Raw genomic sequence first — 20,547 nt, forward strand, 5'->3', positions numbered from 1 at the left:
CAGTGATGTCACTTCCTCAGCTGCTTGGTGCCCTTTTGCTGTAGATGTAGCAGTTCTCAGAATGCTGAGTTGTGTATAACCTAACCCACAACAGTGATTGGCAGCTTCCTGTGTACACTGTCTGCAAGCTGCCAATCAGTAGTGGGGGCGGGGTTACCTGGACTGCCTGGCACACAACACTTAGTCCTGCAATGATAATCTTCTGCTGATAAAACACTTATTTCTTCGGCGCTCCATTGGGAGACCCAGACGATTGGGTGTATAGCTACTGCCTCCGGAGGCCACACAAAGCATTACACTAAAAAGTGTAAGGCCCCTCCCCTTCTGGCTATACACCCCCAGTGGGATCACTGGCTCACCAGTTTTCTGCTTTGTGCGAAGGAGGTCAGACATCCACGCATAGCTCCACTGTTTAGTCAGCAGTAGCTGCTGACTATATCAGATGGAAGAAAAGAGGGCCCATGCTAAAGGGCCCCCAGCATGCTCCCTTCTCACCCCACTTGTGGTTTGTAAGGTTGAGGTACCTATTGCTGGTACGGCGGCTGGAGCCCACATGCTGTTTTCCTTCCACATCCCCCTGAGGGGCTCTGAGGAAGTGGGATCTTACCGGCCCCAAAGCCCTGAGGCCGGGCTCCATCCACAGACCCATTGAACCTGCTGGATACGGAGCTGGGTACCGTTCAGGGACATGGCCCTGCACCATTCAGGTACTCTGTGTCCCCGTACACACAGGCACAGCACACTCCAGACTTGCTGGGTGTGCTAGTGCGCCGGGGACAGTAAAGGGTTACAGTCACTGCAGCCTAGCTGAGTGACTTTATGTATGGGGAACTACCGCGCCGGACGCTCCGGGAGCGGCGGCGCGGCTGGGACTTGTAGTGCGCCGGGGACTTAGCGCCGACCGCGCTTTTACGGCGGCGGCGCTTATAAATCCAGTCCCCGGCTTTTGCGGCCTAGCTCCGCTTCGTTCCCGCCCCCACCCTGTCAATCAGGGTAGGGGAGAGACGCTGTACAATCAGCAGCGCCGAGGGCTGGAGCCTTATTTACATGCTCCAGCCCTCTCACTGGACACTGTGGGACGCCGGTTTCCCGCTCTGACTTGGGGGCACGCCCACGGCCCGCCCCTACTCACACGAGCTGGAGAAGGACGCCGGCAGCCATTCCTGCAGTCCGAGCTGAGAGATCGGACTCTGGGCAACCAGGCACAGGACTAGGGCGACCACACACCCGCTTATAGGCGGGCGGTAAGCGGCACCTGAAGTGCTGACCCCACTAAATACCGCAGTTGTCCATTTGTATTTTTATGCTTACACTGCATAGGTCGCTATTTTTGGCTATATGCCCTCTTAGATGGCGACACATCAGCAGCAGGAAAGCAGGGGTGCTAAGGCACAGGCTTTCTATGCTGCTTGTATTGCATGTACTGAAGTGTTCATGTGTATTTATGCTTGTATGCTATACACTACACTGTACGGTCGCTAGTCTGGGCTATTTTCGCCTAGAATGACTAGACTACAGCAGCAGAAAAGCAGGGGTGCTGAGGCACAGGTTTTTTCTATGCTGCTTGTATTGCAGGGGTTGCAGTGTTCATTTGTACTTATGCTTGTATGCTATACATTGCACTGTATGGTCGATATTCTGGGCTATATTCCCCTAGATGGCTAGTCTATAGCAGCAGAAAAGCAGGGGTGCCAAGGCACAGGCTTTCTATGCTGCTTGTATTGCATGTGCTGCAGTGTTCATTTGTACTTTATGCTTGTATGCTATACATTGCATTGTACGGTCGCCATTCTTGGCTCTATGTCCTAGATGGCTAGTCGGCAGCAGCATATAAGCAACACAGGCTTTCGATGCTGTTTTTACTGCATGTGATACTGTTCCACGGCACTGAACCCCATTGTGTGCAATGCTCCCCTGGAGCACTTGGTCAGCCGGGGTCTCTACTAGACGTGACCAAAGGAACCACCTGTCAACCCTGTCCAAGGACAGGGATGGAGTTGCAATGGGATAGAGACTTGCAGTCCGGACAGGCCATGGGCAATCTGGATCATTGCTCCCTGGCCACCCTCATTGGGAGTAAAATCGGTGCTCCGGGGGGGGTCCCAGGAGGCTCTCTGTATGATGAGGCAGACGTAGCTCATCAGGACTTTGATCCTGACAACGCTCTCAATCCGGATACACCGGATGGTGACGCCATGAGGAATGATCCTATAGCGTCCATCAATGGAATGTTGGATCTTTCTCCCTCAGCTCCCCCAGCGGAGGAGTCGGCTTCACAGCAGGAGAAGTCCCATTTCAGTAGCTCAAACGTATATTGAGTATTTTTCTGGCCACGCTGACTTCAGAGAAGCAGTCCAGGAACACCACGCTTACCAGATAAGCGTTTTCTCCAAACGTATTAAGGATACATGTTATCCTTTTCCCCCTGACGTGGTCAAGCGCGGGACACAGGGTCCAAAGGTGGATTCTCCAATCTCCAGGCTTGCGGCTAGAGCTATAGTTGCAGTGGAGATGGGACTTCACTTAAAGATGCCAGACAGATGGACTCTGGTTGAAATCTGTCTATGAGGCTATCGGCGTGTCGGTTGCTCCGGCATTTACAGCCGTATGGGCACCCTAAGCTTTTCAGCTGTTCTTGCACAGCTGGTCTTGAGCATATGTACATTTGTGCCGCAGGGGCGTCCGTAACCTCGCAATGTCTGCATTGCGACTTACCCTATTAATGCTGTCCTGGAAGGACAGTCGAGGTTTCGGTCCTTCCCAAGCTCGGGCAGGTCCCAATTGTCCTCGTCCAAAAGAGCTGAAAAGCCTCAGAGGGGCTCAGTTTCCGGGGGCTCAATCACGCCCAAGGAAGGCAGCCGGAGGAACCGCTACCAAGGCGGTCTCCTCATGACTCTCAGCTCTCTCATCTCTCCGCATCCGCGGTTGATGGCAGACTCGCTCGCCTTTGGCGACATTTAGCTGCCACAGGTCACAGACCGGTGGGTGAGGGACATTGTGCCCACGTGCACAGGACAGAGTTCTGTTCTCGTCCTCCGACTCGATTCTTCAGAACGTCCCCACCTCCCCACCGAGCCGATGCTCTTCTGCAGGCAGAAGGAGTGGTAATCCCTGTTCCTCTTCAGGAACAAGACACGGTTTTCCTCCAATCTGGTTGTGGTGCCAAAAAAGGATGGCTCTTTCCGTTCCGTTCTGGACCTAAAACTGCTCAACAAGCACGTGGAGGCCAGGCGGTTCCGGATGAAACCCTCCGCTCCGTCATTGCCTCAATGTCTCAAGGATATTTCCTAGCATCAATAGACATCAAAGATGCTTATCTCCACGTGCCGATTGCTACAGAGCACCAATGTTTTCTACGTTTCGTGATGGGAGACGACCATCTTCAGTTCGTAGCTCTGCCATTCGGTCTGGCGACAGCCCCACGGGTGTTCACCAAGGTCATGGCGGCAGTGGTAGCAGTCTTGCACTCACAGGGACACTCTGTGATCCCTTACTTGGACGATCTACTTGTCAAGGCACCCTCTCAAGAGGCATGCCAACTCAGCCTGAATGTTGCGCTGGAGACTCTCCAGACGTTCGGGTGGATCATCGACTTCTCAAAGTCAAACCTGTCACCGACCCAATCACTAACGTATCTTGGCATGGAGTTTCATACCCTCTCAGCGCTAGTGAAGCTTCCGCTGGACAAGCAGCGGTCACTACAGACTGGGGTGCAGACTCTCCGTCAAGGTCAGTCGCACTCCTTAAGACGCCTCATGCACTTCCTCGGGAAGATGGTGGCGGCAATGGAGGCGGTTCCGTTTGCGCAGTTTCATCTGCGTCCTCTTTATTGGGACATTCTCCGCCAATGGGACGGGAAGTCAACATCCCTGAACAGGAAAGTATCCTTTTCACAGAAGGACTCTCTGCAATGGTGGCTTCTTCCCACCTCATTATCACAGGGAAGATCCTTCCTACCACCGTCTTGGGCGGTAGTCACGACAGACGCGAGTCGGTCAGGGTGGGGAGCAGTTTTTCTCCACCACAGGGCTCAGGGTACGTGGACTCAGCAGGAGTCCACCCTTCAGATCCATGTTCTGGAAATCAGAGCAGTGTATCTTGCCCTACTAGCCTTCCAGCAGTGGCTGGAAGGAAAGCAGATCCGAATTCAGTCGGACAACTCCACAGCGGTGGCATACATCAATCACCAAGGAGGGACACGCAGTCGGCAAGCCTTCCAGGAAGTCCGGCGGATTCTGATGTGGGTGGAAGCCACGGCCTCCACCGTATCCGCAGTTCACATCCCCGGCGTAGAAAACTGGGAAGCAGACTTCCTCAGCCGCCAGGGCATGGACGCAGGGGAATGGTCCCTTCACCCGGACGTGTTTCAGGAAATCTGTAGCCGCTGGGGAAGGCCGGACGTCGACCTAATGGCGTCCAGGCACAACAACAAGGTCCCAACCTTCATAGCACGGTCTCGCGATCACAGAGCTCTGGCGGCAGACGCCTTAGTGCAAGAGTGGTCGCAGTTCCGGCTCCCTTATGTGTTTCCACCTCTGGCACTCTTGCCCAGAGTGCTACGCAAGATCAGATCCGACTCCAGCCGCGTCATACTCGTCGCCCCAGACTGGCCAAGGAGGGCGTGGTATCCGGATCTGTGGCATCTCACGGTCGGCCAACCGTCGGCACTACCAGACCGACCAGACTTACTGTCCCAAGGGCCGTTTTTCCATCGGAATTCTGCGGCCCTGAACCTGACTGTGTGGCCATTGAGTCCTGGATCCTAGGGTCTTCAGGATTATCCCAAGGGGTCGTTGCCACCATGAGACAGGCTAGGAAGCCCACGTCCGCTAAGATCTACCACAGAACGTGGAGGATATTCTTATCCTGGTGCTCTGCTCAGGGAGTGTCTCCCTGGCCTTTTGCATTGCCTACCTTTCTTTCTTTCCTGCAATCTGGGTTAGAAAAAGGTTTGTCGCTCGGCTCCCTTAAAGGGCAAGTCTCGGCGCTATCCGTCTTTTTTCAAAAGCGTCTAGCACGACTTCCTAAGGTGCGCACGTTCCTGCAGGGGGTTTGTCATATTGTACCCCCGTACAAGCGGCCGTTAGATCCATGGGATCTGAACAGGGTACTAGTTGCCCTCCAGAAGCCGCCCTTCGAGCCTCTGAGGGAGGTTTCACTTTCTAGACTATCACAGAAAGTGGCTTTTCTGGTAGCGATCACATCTCTTCGGAGAGTGTCTGAGCTAGCAGCGCTGTCATCCAAGGCTCCTTTCCTGGTCTTCCACCAGGACAAGGTAGTGCTGCGCCCCATTCAGGAGTTTCTCCCGAAGGTGGTATCCTCTTTTCATCTTAATCAGGATATCTCTTTGCCTTCTTTTTGTCCTCATGCAGTTCATCGGTATGAGAAGAATTTACATTTGTTAGATCTGGTGAGAGCACTCAGAATCTACATTTCCCACACGGCGCCCCTGCGCCGCTCCGATGCACTCTTTGTCCTTGTCGCTGGTAAGCGCAAAGGGTCGCAGGCTTCCAAAGCCACCCTGGCTCGATGGATCAAAGAACCAATTCTTGAAGCCTGCCGTTCTGCTGGGCTTCCGGTTCCATCAGGGCTGAAGGCCCATTCTACCAGAGCCGTGGGTGCGTCCTGGGCATTGCGACACCAGGCTACGGCTCAACAGGTGTGCCAGGCAGCTACCTGGTCGAGTCTGCACACTTTCACCAAACATTATCAGGTGCATACCTATGCTTCGGCGGGCGCCAGCCTAGGTAGAAGAGTCCTGCAGGCGGCAGTTGCCTCCCCGTAGGGGAGGGCTGTCTTCGCAGCTCTAACATAAGGTATTTCTTTACCCACCCAGGGACAGCTTTTGGACGTCCCAATCGTCTGGGTCTCCCAATGGAGCGCCGAAGAAGAAGGGAATTTTGTTACTTACCGTAAATTCCTTTTCTTCTAGCTCCTATTGGGAGACCCAGCACCCGCCCTGTTGTCCTTCGGGATTTTTGGGTTTTTTTCGGGTACACATGTTGTTCATGTTGAACGGTTTTTCAGTTCTCCGATGTTACTCGGAGTGAATTTGTTTAACCAAGTTATTGGCTTTCCTCCTTCTTGCTTTTGCACTAAAACTGGTGAGCCAGTGATCCCACTGGGGGTGTATAGCCAGAAGGGGAGGGGCCTTACACTTTTTAGTGTAATGCTTTGTGTGGCCTCCGGAGGCAGTAGCTATACACCCAATCGTCTGGGTCTCCCAATAGGAGCTAGAAGAAAAGGAATTTACGGTAAGTAACAAAATTCCCTTCTTTATTAAAACTATTAATAAGTGACACATCCCACGTCCTTGGAATCAGGCTATCTGCCCCCACATTTTGCTGCTTTTAGGTCAAAGAAACAAAAAATGAGCTGGAGCATGAGTTGGTATACATGCATATAAGCACATGTTCACACTGGCCATAAGACAAAGAAAAACCAAAGATGAAAATAATATGGACGTATTCCCTAAATAAAAGCATAGTGCATATGAATAAACATAGGGTACTTAGTAAACATGGCTGTGTGTCCATTGTCGGGATCCAGTCACTCTGCCCTTATTCAGATTGAGGTCTGTTTTGACACATGGGTAGGTTTAATACTAGAGAGTGTTGAGTAGCCGATTTGGCCACACCTTGTCGTTGGTGGGATGGCTTTATGCTTTTTTGATTAAAAATAGTGTTTAGTAAGTACCCTATGTTTATAAGCACTATGCCTTCATTTAGTTACAGCAGGGTGTATGTCCATATTATTTTCATCTTTTGTTTTTCTTTGCTTTTAGATTAAATTGCAAAATCCTGCTTGGCCTTGTCTCACCAGATGCATATATGGAGTATCGATGGGATGTACAGTGGAACCTCGCTTAACGAGTAACCCACTTAGCGAGTATTCCGCTTAACGAGCAAAGCTTGCTGTAAATTTGTATCTCAGTTTACGAGCAAGCTTTGCTGAATGAGCAAATACTCACCGCATACACTTCCGGTTCCGTACATCCACCGCGCTCTAACCCGCTCTTGCAGTCCACAAACACGCACGTACAAACACGCACGCACACATACAGTATTATGCTCAGCTTACCTTCCGTTCCATCGCCAGCCTCATGGTTCTTGTAGTTCGCCGCTACAGGATGTGTATCGGGTAACCATCGTGACGAGGGAGGAATGTCCTCTGTCAGCCGCTACTCAAAGGCAGCGCGCGGGCCAATCAGAGGCAAGCGGCTCATGCCTTTGATGTCAGCTCTCTGGTAGCGGAAGTTCCTACCTCGTCGCGATGGTTACCTTATACACATCCTGTACCAGCGAACTACAAGATCCAGGAGGCCGGCGATGGAACGGAAGCTAAGGTGAGCATAATACATATATGTTTGTGAGTGTTTGTACGTGTGAAGAATGACACAATAGGGGACCAGGATGGGACATTTAACAAGTTGTGGAATTAATTGTCTGCATTGCAATGATTTCCTATGGGAAATTTTGCTTTGCTAAACAAGTAACTTGGTTTACAAGCACACTCCCAGAACGGATTGTTCTCGTTAACCAAGGTTCCACTATATTATAAATATCTGCTAGGTGCTGATCCCACCTCTAGGACACGCACCTATCTTGGTAATGGTAGTCTCCTGATCCCCCATTCCTCCTGGTGCCCCCCTTCATACATCAGTTTTTTGCCAGCAGTCTCAATCCGTTTTCTCGACGGCTCCGTCGCAGATTGTTGCTAAACTGATGCAATGGATCCGAACAGCTGGGGGCTAAATAATAAATTGGAGCATGCTCAGTTAAAAAAAACGGAATCAGTCGCCAGATTCCGTCATTTGATGGTTTACTCCTACACCCATAGGCTTCCATTCTACTAAACGACGGACGTCGACTGATCTGTCGCTGTTTGTTTGTTCGACGTACACACAAAAAACGTTAACGTGGCGTCGTCTCCATCCAACGGACAAACAATTTTTGACCGATCCGTCGAATAACGGATGAAACGTGAGGCCATCTGTTGCTAATACAAGTCAATGAGAAAAAATGGATCCAGTGGCATCAGTCGCCGGATCCGTTTTTTTCAAAATCCGACGGATTGTGACTGATGGCAAAAAACTGATGTGTGATAGGGGCGTAAGAGGCGAGCAGACCACATGTGCAGCTTAGTCATTGCTATCTTTGTTCCTGATACAGCCAAGACTATTTGCTCGCTTGTATTTGAAGCTCCCAGTAGCAGTGGAAGGAGAGAGCCGACGTGTGCGCCACCTCCGCTTCACTCACCGGCGGTCAGACACCGGCAAGAACCAAGGATCTGGAGATACCTGCTGCTCACACAACTGTGAGACATTTATAACATCTCATTGATGTGCCATAGTTGTCTTTCAAACGTCTGCATAGAATGAAAGGAATGGTCTGTGGTAGGTCTCTCATTTGGACCCTACATCATTTTAAAAGGCCATAGACCCTCAGAATTGTCCACGATTATGGCCGGAGTGGTCTAGAAACGTACTGATCCCCGCATCTCCTCTGGTGCCGCTGCCCAGGTCTCCTACTTGGCTTCTCACTTTCTCTTCCACCGACTGCTTCAGACCCACCGGATTTTCCGCTTTGTCTGATAGTGGCTAGTTTCACCTCATCCCTGGTGGTCGTAGGACGCATTCTCCACGCAGAGGTGAAAGCCGCACGTGTCAGATATTCGTGGCATATCTTGCAGAGATACCATACACATCCTTTTTTTTTTTTTTTAATCATGGATTGGACTTTCTTTGGCTTCAGATCAGTTCTCTTAGGAACATGAATGGATGGGTTGTTCTTTTGAGTAGTGATTGTCCATAATGTCTCTCCTCACTTGGATATCGATTCCTTTGCTTCTAGTGTACATGCATCTATTGGAAAATGACCTGAACCCGGAAGTTCGGCGAGCCGTGTTGTCTTGCATTGCCCCATCTGCCAGGACTTTGCCAAAGATTGTTGGCCGGACCAAGGATGTGAAGGAGCTTGTGAGGAAGCTAGCGTACCAGGTAATGGCGGCGTTACCGATTCTTCAGCATTTAGGCTAATCTATTGCGCAGAATTAATTTGCCATGTAACCCGTATCTTCCTGATCTTGGTTACACAGGTTTTGGCAGAAAAGGTGCACATAAGGGCACTAAGCATCGCCCAGAGAGTGAAACTCCTGCAGCTGGGGCTGAACGACCGCTCTGGTAAGTGATGAATGTTGTGCAAGTCGTCCCGTCGCTATATGGAGAGTACAGTAACGGATCTTGTTTCACAGCTGCAGTGAAAGATATTATGCAGAAGAAACTATTGCAGTCCTGGCTGAAGTACACGGATGGGAACGTCCTAGAGCTTCTCCACCGTCTGGACGTGGAAAATTCTCCAGAAGTTGCCGTTTCTGCCCTGAATGCAATGTTCGCTCTTTCCTCTGTCAGTGAACTTGTGGAGAAGTGTAAAAATATTGATGAAAGGTAAAAATGGCTGACTTTTTTTTTTTTTTTCTTTTTTTTTTGTCGGAGAATGACAGGGCCATGTAAGTGATCTTACAACAGCAATCAGAGCTTGCTCCTATTGCTGCTTAAGCCATTGCTGCCTTTTATGGTGTGGGCTCAGTGTTTTGGGTTTGTACACTATTTTTATTCCTATTTGCATGGGTGGGATTTCTGATTGCATTTACTTGTCTTATAGGAAACTGATCCCTTTGAACACTTTGAGCCCAGAAAATGTCTTGTACTGGAAAGCCCTTTGTGAATACTTCAAGTCCAAAGCTGATGAGGGGGAGGCTGCGCTGGAACAGATTTTACCCGAGCCCGCAGTGTATGTGGAGTATTTACTGAGGTAAGGTTCATTTTGTCTTTCTTTTTTTAACCTCTTCCCAACATCCATGTTACATGTACGGTGCAAGTCAGTAGCGATGTAAGGAGCGGGCTCGGTTGATCCCACCACATACCCAGCTGATAGTGGTTGTGACACACATCCAGGACCTGGCTCTAATAGCCACTAGAGCAACTCTGAAATGCCACTGTCTCAATTTGACGCAATCGTGGGCTGCCGATTCAAAGGAGACAAGTGATCCTTACTATATGCAGCAATACTATGGTGTAGCTAAATCAAAGAAATGAGCCAGAGCATATGTTGGTATACATGCAAAGTGTAGGAGCTTGTTCACACTGTGGCCACAGACAAAACCCAAAATAGATGCAAAAAGCAATACCGCAGTACATGTAACTAACATAGTACCTAGCTGATTTCCAAGAAGTAGAAATCTGCGGCAGACACCATCCAGTATTCCAAAGTGCTTTATTCCATCATAAAGTGCAGGTAAAAGTATCGGGGAGAGAGCCAGGTGCAGGCCCCTTATGGACGATGGCCGTTTCACACTTCCTTGTGCTTCAACGGATCATAGTACCTAGTAAACACTGATTTCTTTGTCGCTCCATTGGGAGACCCAGACAATTGGGTGTATAGCTTCTGCCTCCGGAGGCCACACAAAGTTATTACACTTTAAAAAGTGTAACCCCTCCCCTCTGCCTATACACCCCCCCCCCGTGCATCACGGGCCCATCAGTTTTATGCTTTGTGTTGAAGGAGGCACACATTCACGCAAGCTCCACATTTTAGTCAGCAGCAGCTGCTGACTTTATCGGATGGAAGAAAAGAGGGCCCCTCACAGGGCCCCCGGCATGCTCCTTTCTCACCCCACTTTGGTCGGCGGTGCTGTTAAGGTTGAGGTACCCATTGCGGGTACAAAGGCTGGAGCCACATGCCGTTTTCCTTCCCCATCCCTTAGGGGCTCTGGGAGACGTGGGATCCTAGCCGGTCACCAGGCACTGGGACCGGGCTCCCTCCGCAGCCCCTGTGGGAACCTGACGGACAGGAGACTGGATGTCATCAGGGACAGGCCCTGCTTCTCTGAGGTACTCTGTGTCCCCTTGGGGACGGCGCATAGAGCGCCTGTGGATCGGACACTGCAGCAGCTGCGCTGTGTTTGGGGCCGCCGGGACTACCGCGCTGACCGTGCCTGTTTGCCGGCCGCGCTTATAACTCGAGTCCCCGGCTTTTGCGGCCTAGTACCGCATATTCCCGCCCCCGGGCCTGCCAGTCAGGGGCAAGGGCGGGACGCTAGACTGAACGTCAGCGGTGAGGGCTGGAGCATACTTAGTATCCTCCTCCCCCCTCACTGAGCACCGTGGGGCACCAGATTCCCGCACTTTCTAAGGCACGCCCACGGCTCCCTCCTCCTCACAGAACGCTGGCAGCCATTATTATCATCGCTGCTGCCGGAGGAAAACTTCAGATAGAGCTCATAACTCTGGGAGGCCCAGGCAGGGAATCTGGTGGACACACAACCGCTGGCGCGGTCGGTAAGCCGCACCTGTTACAGGTGCTGGCCCCCCTGGGTGCCGCAGTGTGTATATATATATATATATATATATATATATATATATATATATATATATATATCCATATTGGGTATACATTTGCTCTGCTCGGCTGCAGTATTTGCTTGGCTATATACCCTCACTGTTTGCTAAGAGGAGATAACAGCATGTCGTCTGCAAAAAGCAAGGGTGCCAAGGCACAGGCTTATTTTGCAACTTGTACCTCTTGTGCGGCTATGTTACCTGCAGGTTCCACCTACCCTCATTGTGTGCAATGCTCGGCCTCTGTGACACTCACTCAGCCGGAGCCTCAGGCACTGGGGGGACCCTCGGCTCAGGTAGAACCACTGGCTTCCACTGTCCAGGTGGCAGGGACAGAGTTTGCAGTGTTGGCTGAGAAACTCTGCGTCCCTTTCACAATCCATGGCTCAGTCTATGGACAAATGGTCTGCTAAGATACTTGAAGCTTTGCAGTCCAGACCGGTAACACAGGCCCCGGGCACTGTTGAATCATTGACCCCAGGCCCCCCTCGGTTAGAGCAGCAAACTGCTCCTGAGGTGACACATAGGTCCCACGGGGAGGACTCCGACTCGGACGGTAGTCACAGACCGTCTAAGCGGGCTCGCTGGGGACCTTCATCCACTTCATCACGCTGCTCAGGAGGGTCTCAGCATGAGGACTCTCTGGAGGATGAGGTGGACGTTGCAGCTCAGGGCTCTGATCCGGACGGTGCTCTCAATCTTGATACACCTGAAGGAGACGCCATTGTAAATGACCTTATAGCGTCCATTAACCAGGTGCTAGAACTTCCTCCTCCAACTCCACCTGTTGAGGAGTCAGCTTCACAACAGGAGAAGCACCAGTTTAGGTTTCCCAAACGTACAAGGAGTGCTTTTTTCGATCACTCTAACTTCAGGGATGCTGTCCGGAAGCACAGAGCATATCCGGACAAGCGCTTTACTAAGCGCCTTAATGACACACGTTACCCCTTCCCACCTGATGTAGTTAAGGGTTGGGCTCAGTGTCCCAAGGTGGATCCTCCAGTCTCTAGGCTGGCGGCTAGATCCGTGGTATCAGTGGCAGATGGCTCATCGCTCATAGATGCCACTGACAGGCAAATAGAGCTCCTGATGAAATCCATCTATGAAGCCATAGGTGCGTCTTTTGCTCCAGCATTTGCAGTCGTGTGGGCGCTCCAAGCTATCTCAGCTTGTCTGTCTGAGATTAAGGCGGTCACACGCACCGCTACTCCGCAGGTCGTGTCTTTGACTTCTCAGGCGTCGGCTTTTTCGTCCTACGCCATGAACGCGGTCCTCGACTCGGTGAGCCGTACAGCGGTAGCATCCGCCAATTCGGTGGCAGTCCGCAGGGCCATGTGGCTACGCGAATGGAAGGCAGACTCTGCTTCCAAGAAGTTCTTAACCGGTTTGCCATTTTCCGGCGACCGCTTGTTTGGCGAGCAATTGGACGAAATTATCAAGCAATCCAAGGGAAAGGACTCGTCCTTACCCCAGTCTAAACCGAACAGACCTCAGCAGCGAAAGATTCAACAGAGGTTTCAGTCCTTTCGGCCCTCAGCCAGGTCCCGTTCCTCCACGTCCAACAGGTCACAGAAGGGGCAGAGCAACTCTTCTGCATGGCGGTCTAAGTCACGTCCTAAAAAGACCGCCGGAGGAGCCGCCCCCAAGGCGGCCTCCTCATGACTTTCGGTCTCCACAAACCGCATCCTCGGTCGGTGGCAGGCTCTTCCGCTTTTGCGACGCCTGGTGGCCACATGTCCAAGACCGATGGGTGAGAGACATTCTGTCTCACGGTTACAGGATAGAGTTCAGCTCTCGTCCTCCGACTCGTTTCTTCAGAACATCTCCGCCCCCCCGAGCGAGCCGATGCACTTTTTCAGGCGGTAAACACTCTGAAGGCAGAAGGAGTGGTGATTCCCGTTCCACCTCAGGAACATGGTCACGGATTCTACTCCAACTTGTTCGTGGTGCCAAAAAAGGACGGATCATTCCGTCCCGTTCTAGACCTCAAGCTGCTCACCAAGCATGTGAGCACCAGAAGGTTTCGGATGGAATCTCTCCGCTCAGTCATCGCCTCGATGTCACAAGGAGACTTCCTAGCATCAGTCGACATCAAAGATGCTTATCTCCATGTGCCAATCGCTCCCGAGCATCACCGCTTCCTGCGTTTCGCCATCGGGGACGAACACCTTCAGTTCGTGGCACTGCCTTTCGGCCTGGCGACAGCCCCACGGGTCTTCACCAAGGTCATGGCAGCAGTGGTGGCGGTCCTACACTCTCAGGGCCACTCGGTGATCCCTTACTTAGACGATCTTCTAGTCAAGGCACCCTCCAGGGTGGCATGCCAACACAGCCTGACCGTCACTCTGGAGACTCTCCAGAGGTTCGGGTGGATCATCAATTTCCCAAAGTCAAATTTGACACCGACCCAATCGCTGACTTACCTCGGGATGGAGTTTCATACCCTTTCAGCGATAGTGAAGCCCCCGCTGGACAAACAGCGTTCACTACAGACAGGGGTACAATCTCTTCTTCGGGGTCAGTCACACCCCTTGAGGCGCCTCATGCACTTCCTAGGGAAGATGGTGGCAGCAATGCAGGCAGTTCCTTTTGCGCAGTTTCATCTGCGTCCACTTCAATGGGATATCCTCCGCAAATGGGACAAGAAGCCGACGTCCCTAGACAGGAACGTTTCGCTGTCACGGACAGCCAAGACCTCTCTTCAGTGGTGGCTTCTTCCCACTTCCTTGTCAAAAGGAAAATCCTTCTTGCCCCCATCCTGGGCTGTGGTCACGACGGACGCGAGTCTGTCAGGGTGGGGAGCGGTCTTCCTCCACCACAGGGCTCAGGGAACCTGGACTCCGACAGAGTCCTCCCTTCAGATCAACGTTCTGGAGATAAGGGCAGTGTATCTGGCCCTAAAGGCGTTCCAGCGGTGGCTGGAGGGACGGCAGATCCGAATACAGTCGGACAACGCCACGGCGGTTGCGTACATCAACCACCAGGGCGGCACTCGCAGTCTTCAAGCCTTCCGAGAAGTTCAGCGGATTCTGCTGTGGGCGGAAGCCACAGCCTCCACCATCTCCGCAGTTCACATCCCGGGCGTAGAAAACAAGAAGCAGATTTTCTCAGTCACCAGGGCATGGATGCAGGGGAATGGTCTCTTCACCCGGACATGTTTCGGGAGATCTGTTGCCGCTGGGGAACGCCGGACGTCGATCTAATGGCGTCTCGGCACAGCAACAAAATCCCGGCATTCATGGCTCGGTCCAAGGATCACAGAGCTCTGGCGGCAGACGCGTTAGTTCAGGACTGGTCGCAGTTTCGACTGCCTTATGTATTTCCTCCTCTGGCACTGCTGCCCAGAGTATTACGCAAGATCAGGTCCGACTGCAGTCGCGCCATCCTCGTCGCTCCAGACTGGCCGAGGAGATCGTGGTACCCGGATCTGTGGCACCTCACGGTGGGTCAACCGTGGGCACTTCCAGACCGACCAGACTTGCTGTCTCAAGGGCCATTTTTCCATCTGAATTCCGCGGCCCTCAACCTGACTGTGTGGCCATTGAGTCCTGGCTCCTAGCGTCATCAGGGTTATCTCAAGATGTCATTGCCACCATGAGACAGGCCAGGAAACCAACGTCCGCCAAGATCTACCACAGGACTTGGAGGATCTTCTTATCCTGGTGCTCTGATCAGGGTTTCACTCCCTGGCCGTTTGCCTTGCCCACTTTTCTTTCTTTCCTTCAATCCGGAATGGACAAGGGCTTGTCTCTCGGCTCTCTCAAGGGACAAGTATCGGCGCTTTCCGTGTTTTTTCAAAAGCGTCTAGCCAGGCTTCCGCAGGTCCGTACGTTCCTGCAGGGAGTTTGCCACATAGTCCCACCTTACAAGCGTCCGCTAGAACCCTGGGATCTTAACAGAGTGCTGACGGCTCTCCAGAAGCCACCTTTCGAGCCGATGCGGGATGTCCCTCTATCTCGCCTTTCGCAGAAGGTGGCCTTCCTAGTGGCAGTCACATCACTTCGGAGAGTGTCTGAGCTAGCAGCGCTGTCATGCAAAGCCCCCTTCCTGGTGTTTCACCAGGATAAGGTGGTTCTGCGTCCGGTCCCGGAATTTCTCCCTAAGGTGGTATCCCCGTTTCATCTCAATCAGGATATCGCCTTACCTTCTTTTTGCCCTCATCCAGTTGACCAATGTGAAAAGGATTTGCACTTGTTAGATCTTGTGAGAGCACTCAGGCTCTACATTTCACGCACGGCGCCACTGCGCCGTTCTGATGCACTCTTTGTCCTTGTCGCTGGACAGCGTAAAGGGTCGCAAGCTTCCAAGTCAACCTTGGCTAGGTGGATCAAGGAACCGATTCTTGAAGCCTACCGTTCGTCTGGGCTTCCGCTTCCTTTGGGGCTGAAAGCCCATTCTACCAGAGCCGTGGGTGCGTCCTGGGCATTGCGGCACCAGGCTACGGCTCAGCAGGTGTGTCAGGCAGCTACCTGGTCTAGTCTGCACACTTTTACAAAACACTATCAGGTGCATGCCTATGCTTCGGCAGACGCCAGCCTAGGTAGGCGAGTCCTTCAGGCGGCAGTGGCCCACCTGTAAGAAGGGACCGTTGTTTCGGCTCTTTTTTATCGAGGTATTCTTTTACCCACCCAGGGATTGCTTTTGGACATCCCAATTGTCTGGGTCTCCCAATGGAGCGACAAAGAAGAAGGGAATTTTGTTTACTTACCGTAAATTCCTTTTCTTCTAGCTCCTATTGGGAGACCCAGCTCCCGCCCCTGTTCCCTTCGGGCTGTTGTTCTTTTGTGTACACATGTTGTTCATGTTCAATTGTTCTTTGGTTCATGGTTTCAGTTCTCCGAACATCCTTCGGATTGAATTTACCTTAGACCAATTTATAAGTTTCCTCCTTCCTGCTTTGGCACCAAAACTGATGGGCCCGTGATGCACGGGGGGGTGTATAGGCAGAGGGGAGGGGTTACACTTTTTAAAGTGTAATAACTTTGTGTGGCCTCCGGAGGCAGAAGCTATACACCCAATTGTCTGGGTCTCCCAATAGGAGCTAGAAGAAAAGGAATTTACGGTAAGTAAACAAAATTCCCTTCTTTGCTAAAAAAAAAAGTAAGTAAAAGCCATCCCACCGCGACAAGGCATACTCCAATCAGGACGATCCTATCCTCTATTTTCTTGACCCGACTGTGCGGACACCTGCCCATGGGAAGCTATATAATAGAAATACTTAGGTTAGACAATCTCAGGTTCTAGTCCCTTGAGGAGACTAATAAATACATAAAGAAGTGTTAAAAAATATAAAACAAAAGTTCATCTCGCCAAATATGAAACAAAAGTTCATATTGCCCACCATTTCCCCTAAGAAAAATAAAAAAAATTAACATTTATTTGCCGCATATATAAAACTGCAATCAAAATATAAAATTAGAAAACAGAAAAAAAGCCAAATGGGAAAATTATGTTTTTGGGGTTTTTTTTGTCTTTTTAATCACTGCAATACCACAAAAAATGCTGTAGGAAGCGATCAAAATGTCTATCCATCGACCGAAAAATCAAATAAACCTTTTTTTTTTCAAATTTGTGTTGTTTTTTTTTTTTGCACCACTCAAATAATAAAAAAAAACTGGACAAGTTTGGTATCGACGTAATCGTACTGATAAGAATCAATCATATTGCAAGATGATTTTTCACCACACCGTGTGTGCCATAAATACAATTCCCCCAAAAAGTCAGTTTTATTTGTCACTTGAACTTTTTCCCCTTTTTCCTGTGTACTGTGGTACAAAAATGAATGGTGTCACTTAAAACTGTAATATCTCCCATTTAAAAAAAAAGCTGACATACACCTGTGTAAAGAGTAAAAATAACCTATATGCAATATGATTCTCCTGGTCAGTACGATTACAGCAATACCAAACGTGTGTGTGTATATGTGATTGTGGCTTTACCAAATATGTGTTGTTTTAGTTTGTATTTTTTTCCTTAACCTGCTGGACACCAGGGAGGGGACAGGTATTTGTGTTGCTCACCTCTTTGTACAGGGATCTAAGCAGAGCAGTCATATCATTGTTGGCTGCAGCCCTCAGATCACAGTAATTACCGTTGAATCCTTATGGCGTCCGGATACCAGTGCTGCGGCTGTCTGCTATGGCCTGTAGCTGACATATTTGCTGTGTGCAAGTTCCGCTTTCAGACCAACAAATAAAAATGTCAAAGTATTGATGACTTTCTAACATTGACTAGTGTTGTGTGTGTGTGTGTTTTTTGTTTTTCTTTGTCGCTCCATTGGGAGACCCAGACAATTGGGTGTATAGCTTCTGCCTCCGGAGGCCACACAAAGTATTACACTTTAAAAAGTGTAACCCCTCCCCTCTGCCTATACACCCTCCCGTGCATCACGGGCTCCTCAGTTTTATGCTTTGTGTGGAAGGAGGCACACATCCACTCATGCATTCTCATATTAGTTATATCGGTTGGAAGAAAAGTGGGCCCCCACGGGGCCCCCGGCATGTTCCCTTCTCACCCCACTACGTCGGCGGTGCTGTTAAGGTTGAGGTACCCATTGCGGGTACAAAGGCTGGAGCCTCATGCCGTTTTTTCCTTCACCATCCCTTAGCGGCTCTGGGAGAAGTGGGATCCTGACCGGTCATCCATTTACTGGGACCGTGCTCCCTCCGCAGCCCCTGTGGGAATCTGCCGGACAGGAGTCTATTCATCCTCAGGGACCGGGCCCTGCATCTCTAAGGTACTCTGTGTCCCCATGGGGGCTGTGCATGGAGCGCCTTCATCCCTGACGCTGCAGCAGCTGCTGTTTTGTGAAGACCGGTGGAATTCCGCGCCGACCGTGCCTGCTTGTCGGCCGCGGTCTTAAATTTAGTCCCCGGCTTCATTGCGGCCTAGTAGCAAAACTCCCGCCCCCGGGCCTGTCTGTCAGGGGTAAGGGCGGGACTGCCGACCTGACGTCGGATGTGAGGGCTGGAGCATCCTGTATGTTTCCTCCCCCCTCACTGATCACTGTGGGGACCCCAGATTCCCGCACTTTTCTAGCGCCGCCCACGGCTTCACTCCTCCCCAGAGAGCTCCGGCAGCCATTTTTTTGGCATTCTGCCGGTGGAGGATTTCCAGGAAAGAGCTCTGCAACTCTGGGAGACCTAAGGCAGGGAATCTGGAGGACACACACTCCGCTTTTTAGCGGTCGGTAAGCCTCACCGGTCACCCGGTGCTGGTCCCCTTAGGGTGCCGGAATAGATATAGATATAGATATAGATACATACATACATACATACATACATACATACATACATACATACATACATACATACATACATACATACATACATACATACATACATACATTACACATATATATATATATATATATATATATACACATATATATATATATATATATTTCTATTTCTGTTCGGTCGGGCTATATACCTTTGCCCATATATCCTCAGTGATCACTCTCCTAGGAGACAACAGCATGTCGTCCACAAGGAGCAAGGGTGCCAAGGCACAGGGTTATTTTGCGACCTGTACCTCTTGTGCGGCTATGTTACCTGCGGGTTCCACCTACCCTCACTGTGAGCAATGCTCGACCCCTGTTTTGCTTGCTCAGCCGGAGCCTCGGTCACTAGTGGGCCCCTCGGCTCAGGTAGACCCCCCTGCTCCCCCTGTCCAGGCGGTTGGGACAGAGTTTGCCGTTTTTGCTGAGAAACTCTGAGTCCCTTTCACAATCCATGGCTCCGTCTATGGACAAATGGTCTGCCAAGCTGCTTGAAGCTTTGCAGTCCAGACCGGTCCTTACACAGGCCCCGGGCCCTGTTGGATCGTCCCCTCCAGGCCCCTCTCTGTCCGCGCCGCAGCGCGCTCCCAGGGGGGGCCCTAGGTCTCTCGTGGAGGACTCCTGCCCGGACCACAGTCCCAGACCGGCTAAGCGGGCTCGCTGGGAATCTTCCCCGACTTCTTCACGCTGCTCGGGTTCCCAGCTTGAGGACTCTCTGGAGGACGAGGCGGACGTCGCAGCTCAGGGCTCTGACCCTGACGTTGCTCTCAATCTTGATACACCTGAAGGGGACGCCATAGTAAATGACCTTATCTTGTCCATCAACCAGGTGTTGGATCTCTCTCCCCCGCCGCCACCTGTAGAGGAGTCGACTTCTCAGCAGGAGAAACACCAGTTTCGGTTCCCTAAACGTACACGGAGTGCGTTTTTCGATCACTCTAACTTCAGAGATGCTGTCCAGAAGCCCAGAGCGGTTCCGGACAAGCGCTTTACTAAGCGCCTTACTGACACACGTTACCCCTTCCCCTCTGACGTTGTTAAGGGTTGGGCTCAATGTCCCAAGGTGGATCCTCCAGTCTCTAGATTGGCGGCTAGATCTGTGGTATCGGTTGCAGATGGCTCATCGCTAAAAGATGCCACTGACAGGCAGAGCTCCTGGTGAAATCCATCTATGAAGCCACGGGCGCGTCTTTTGCCCCGGCTTTTGCAGCCGTGTGGGCACTCCAAGCTATCTCAGCTTGTCTGGCTGAGATTAATGCGGTCACACGTAATTCTGCTCCGCAGGTTGCGTCTTTGACTTCTCAGGCGTCAGCTTTTTCTTCCTACGCCATGAACGCAGTTCTAGACTCTGCTAGCCGTACAGCGGTGGCATCCGCTAATTCTGTGGCAGTCCGCAGGGCAATGTGGCTGCGCGAATGGAAGGCAGACTCTGCTTCCAAGAGGTTCTTAACCGGTTTGCCGTTTTCTGGCGACCGATTGTTTGGCGAACGATTGGATGAGATTATTAAGGAATCCAAGGGAAAGGACTCCTCCTTACCCCAGTCCAAACCGAAGAGACCTCAGCAACGGAAAATACAATCGAGGTTTCGGTCCTTTCGTCCCTCCGCCAAGCCCCAATCCTCTTCGTCCAGCAGGCCGGAGAAAGGCCAGAGGAACTCCTATGCGTGGCGGGCTAAGCCACGCCCCCAAAAACCTGCCGGAGGCAATGCCTCCAAGGCGGCCTCTTCATGACTCTCGGCATCCCCGAACAGCATCCTCAGTCGGTGGCAGGCTCTCCCGCTTTTGCGACGCCTGGTGGCCACATGTTCAAGACCGATGGGTGAGAGACATTCTGTCTCACGGTTACAGGATAGAGTTCAGCTCTCGTCCC

The 20,547-nt window shown here is 51.4% G+C and overlaps 1 protein-coding gene across 1 annotated transcript in view; it reads left to right on the top strand.

Moving 5' to 3' along the window:
• NCAPG (non-SMC condensin I complex subunit G) overlaps positions 1-20,547 on the top strand; it is a 246,325-nt gene that overhangs the window by 14,258 nt on the left and 211,520 nt on the right. The window contains exons 4-7 of the mRNA XM_075333625.1: positions 8,853-8,998; positions 9,097-9,181; positions 9,253-9,445; positions 9,663-9,812. Coding sequence (XP_075189740.1) covers positions 8,853-8,998; positions 9,097-9,181; positions 9,253-9,445; positions 9,663-9,812 — 574 coding nt within the window. The remainder of the gene's footprint in view (positions 1-8,852; positions 8,999-9,096; positions 9,182-9,252; positions 9,446-9,662; positions 9,813-20,547) is intronic.

The sequence above is a fragment of the Anomaloglossus baeobatrachus genome, chromosome 1 (genome assembly GCF_048569485.1).
Source record: "Anomaloglossus baeobatrachus isolate aAnoBae1 chromosome 1, aAnoBae1.hap1, whole genome shotgun sequence".
Lineage (NCBI taxonomy): Eukaryota > Metazoa > Chordata > Amphibia > Anura > Aromobatidae > Anomaloglossus > Anomaloglossus baeobatrachus.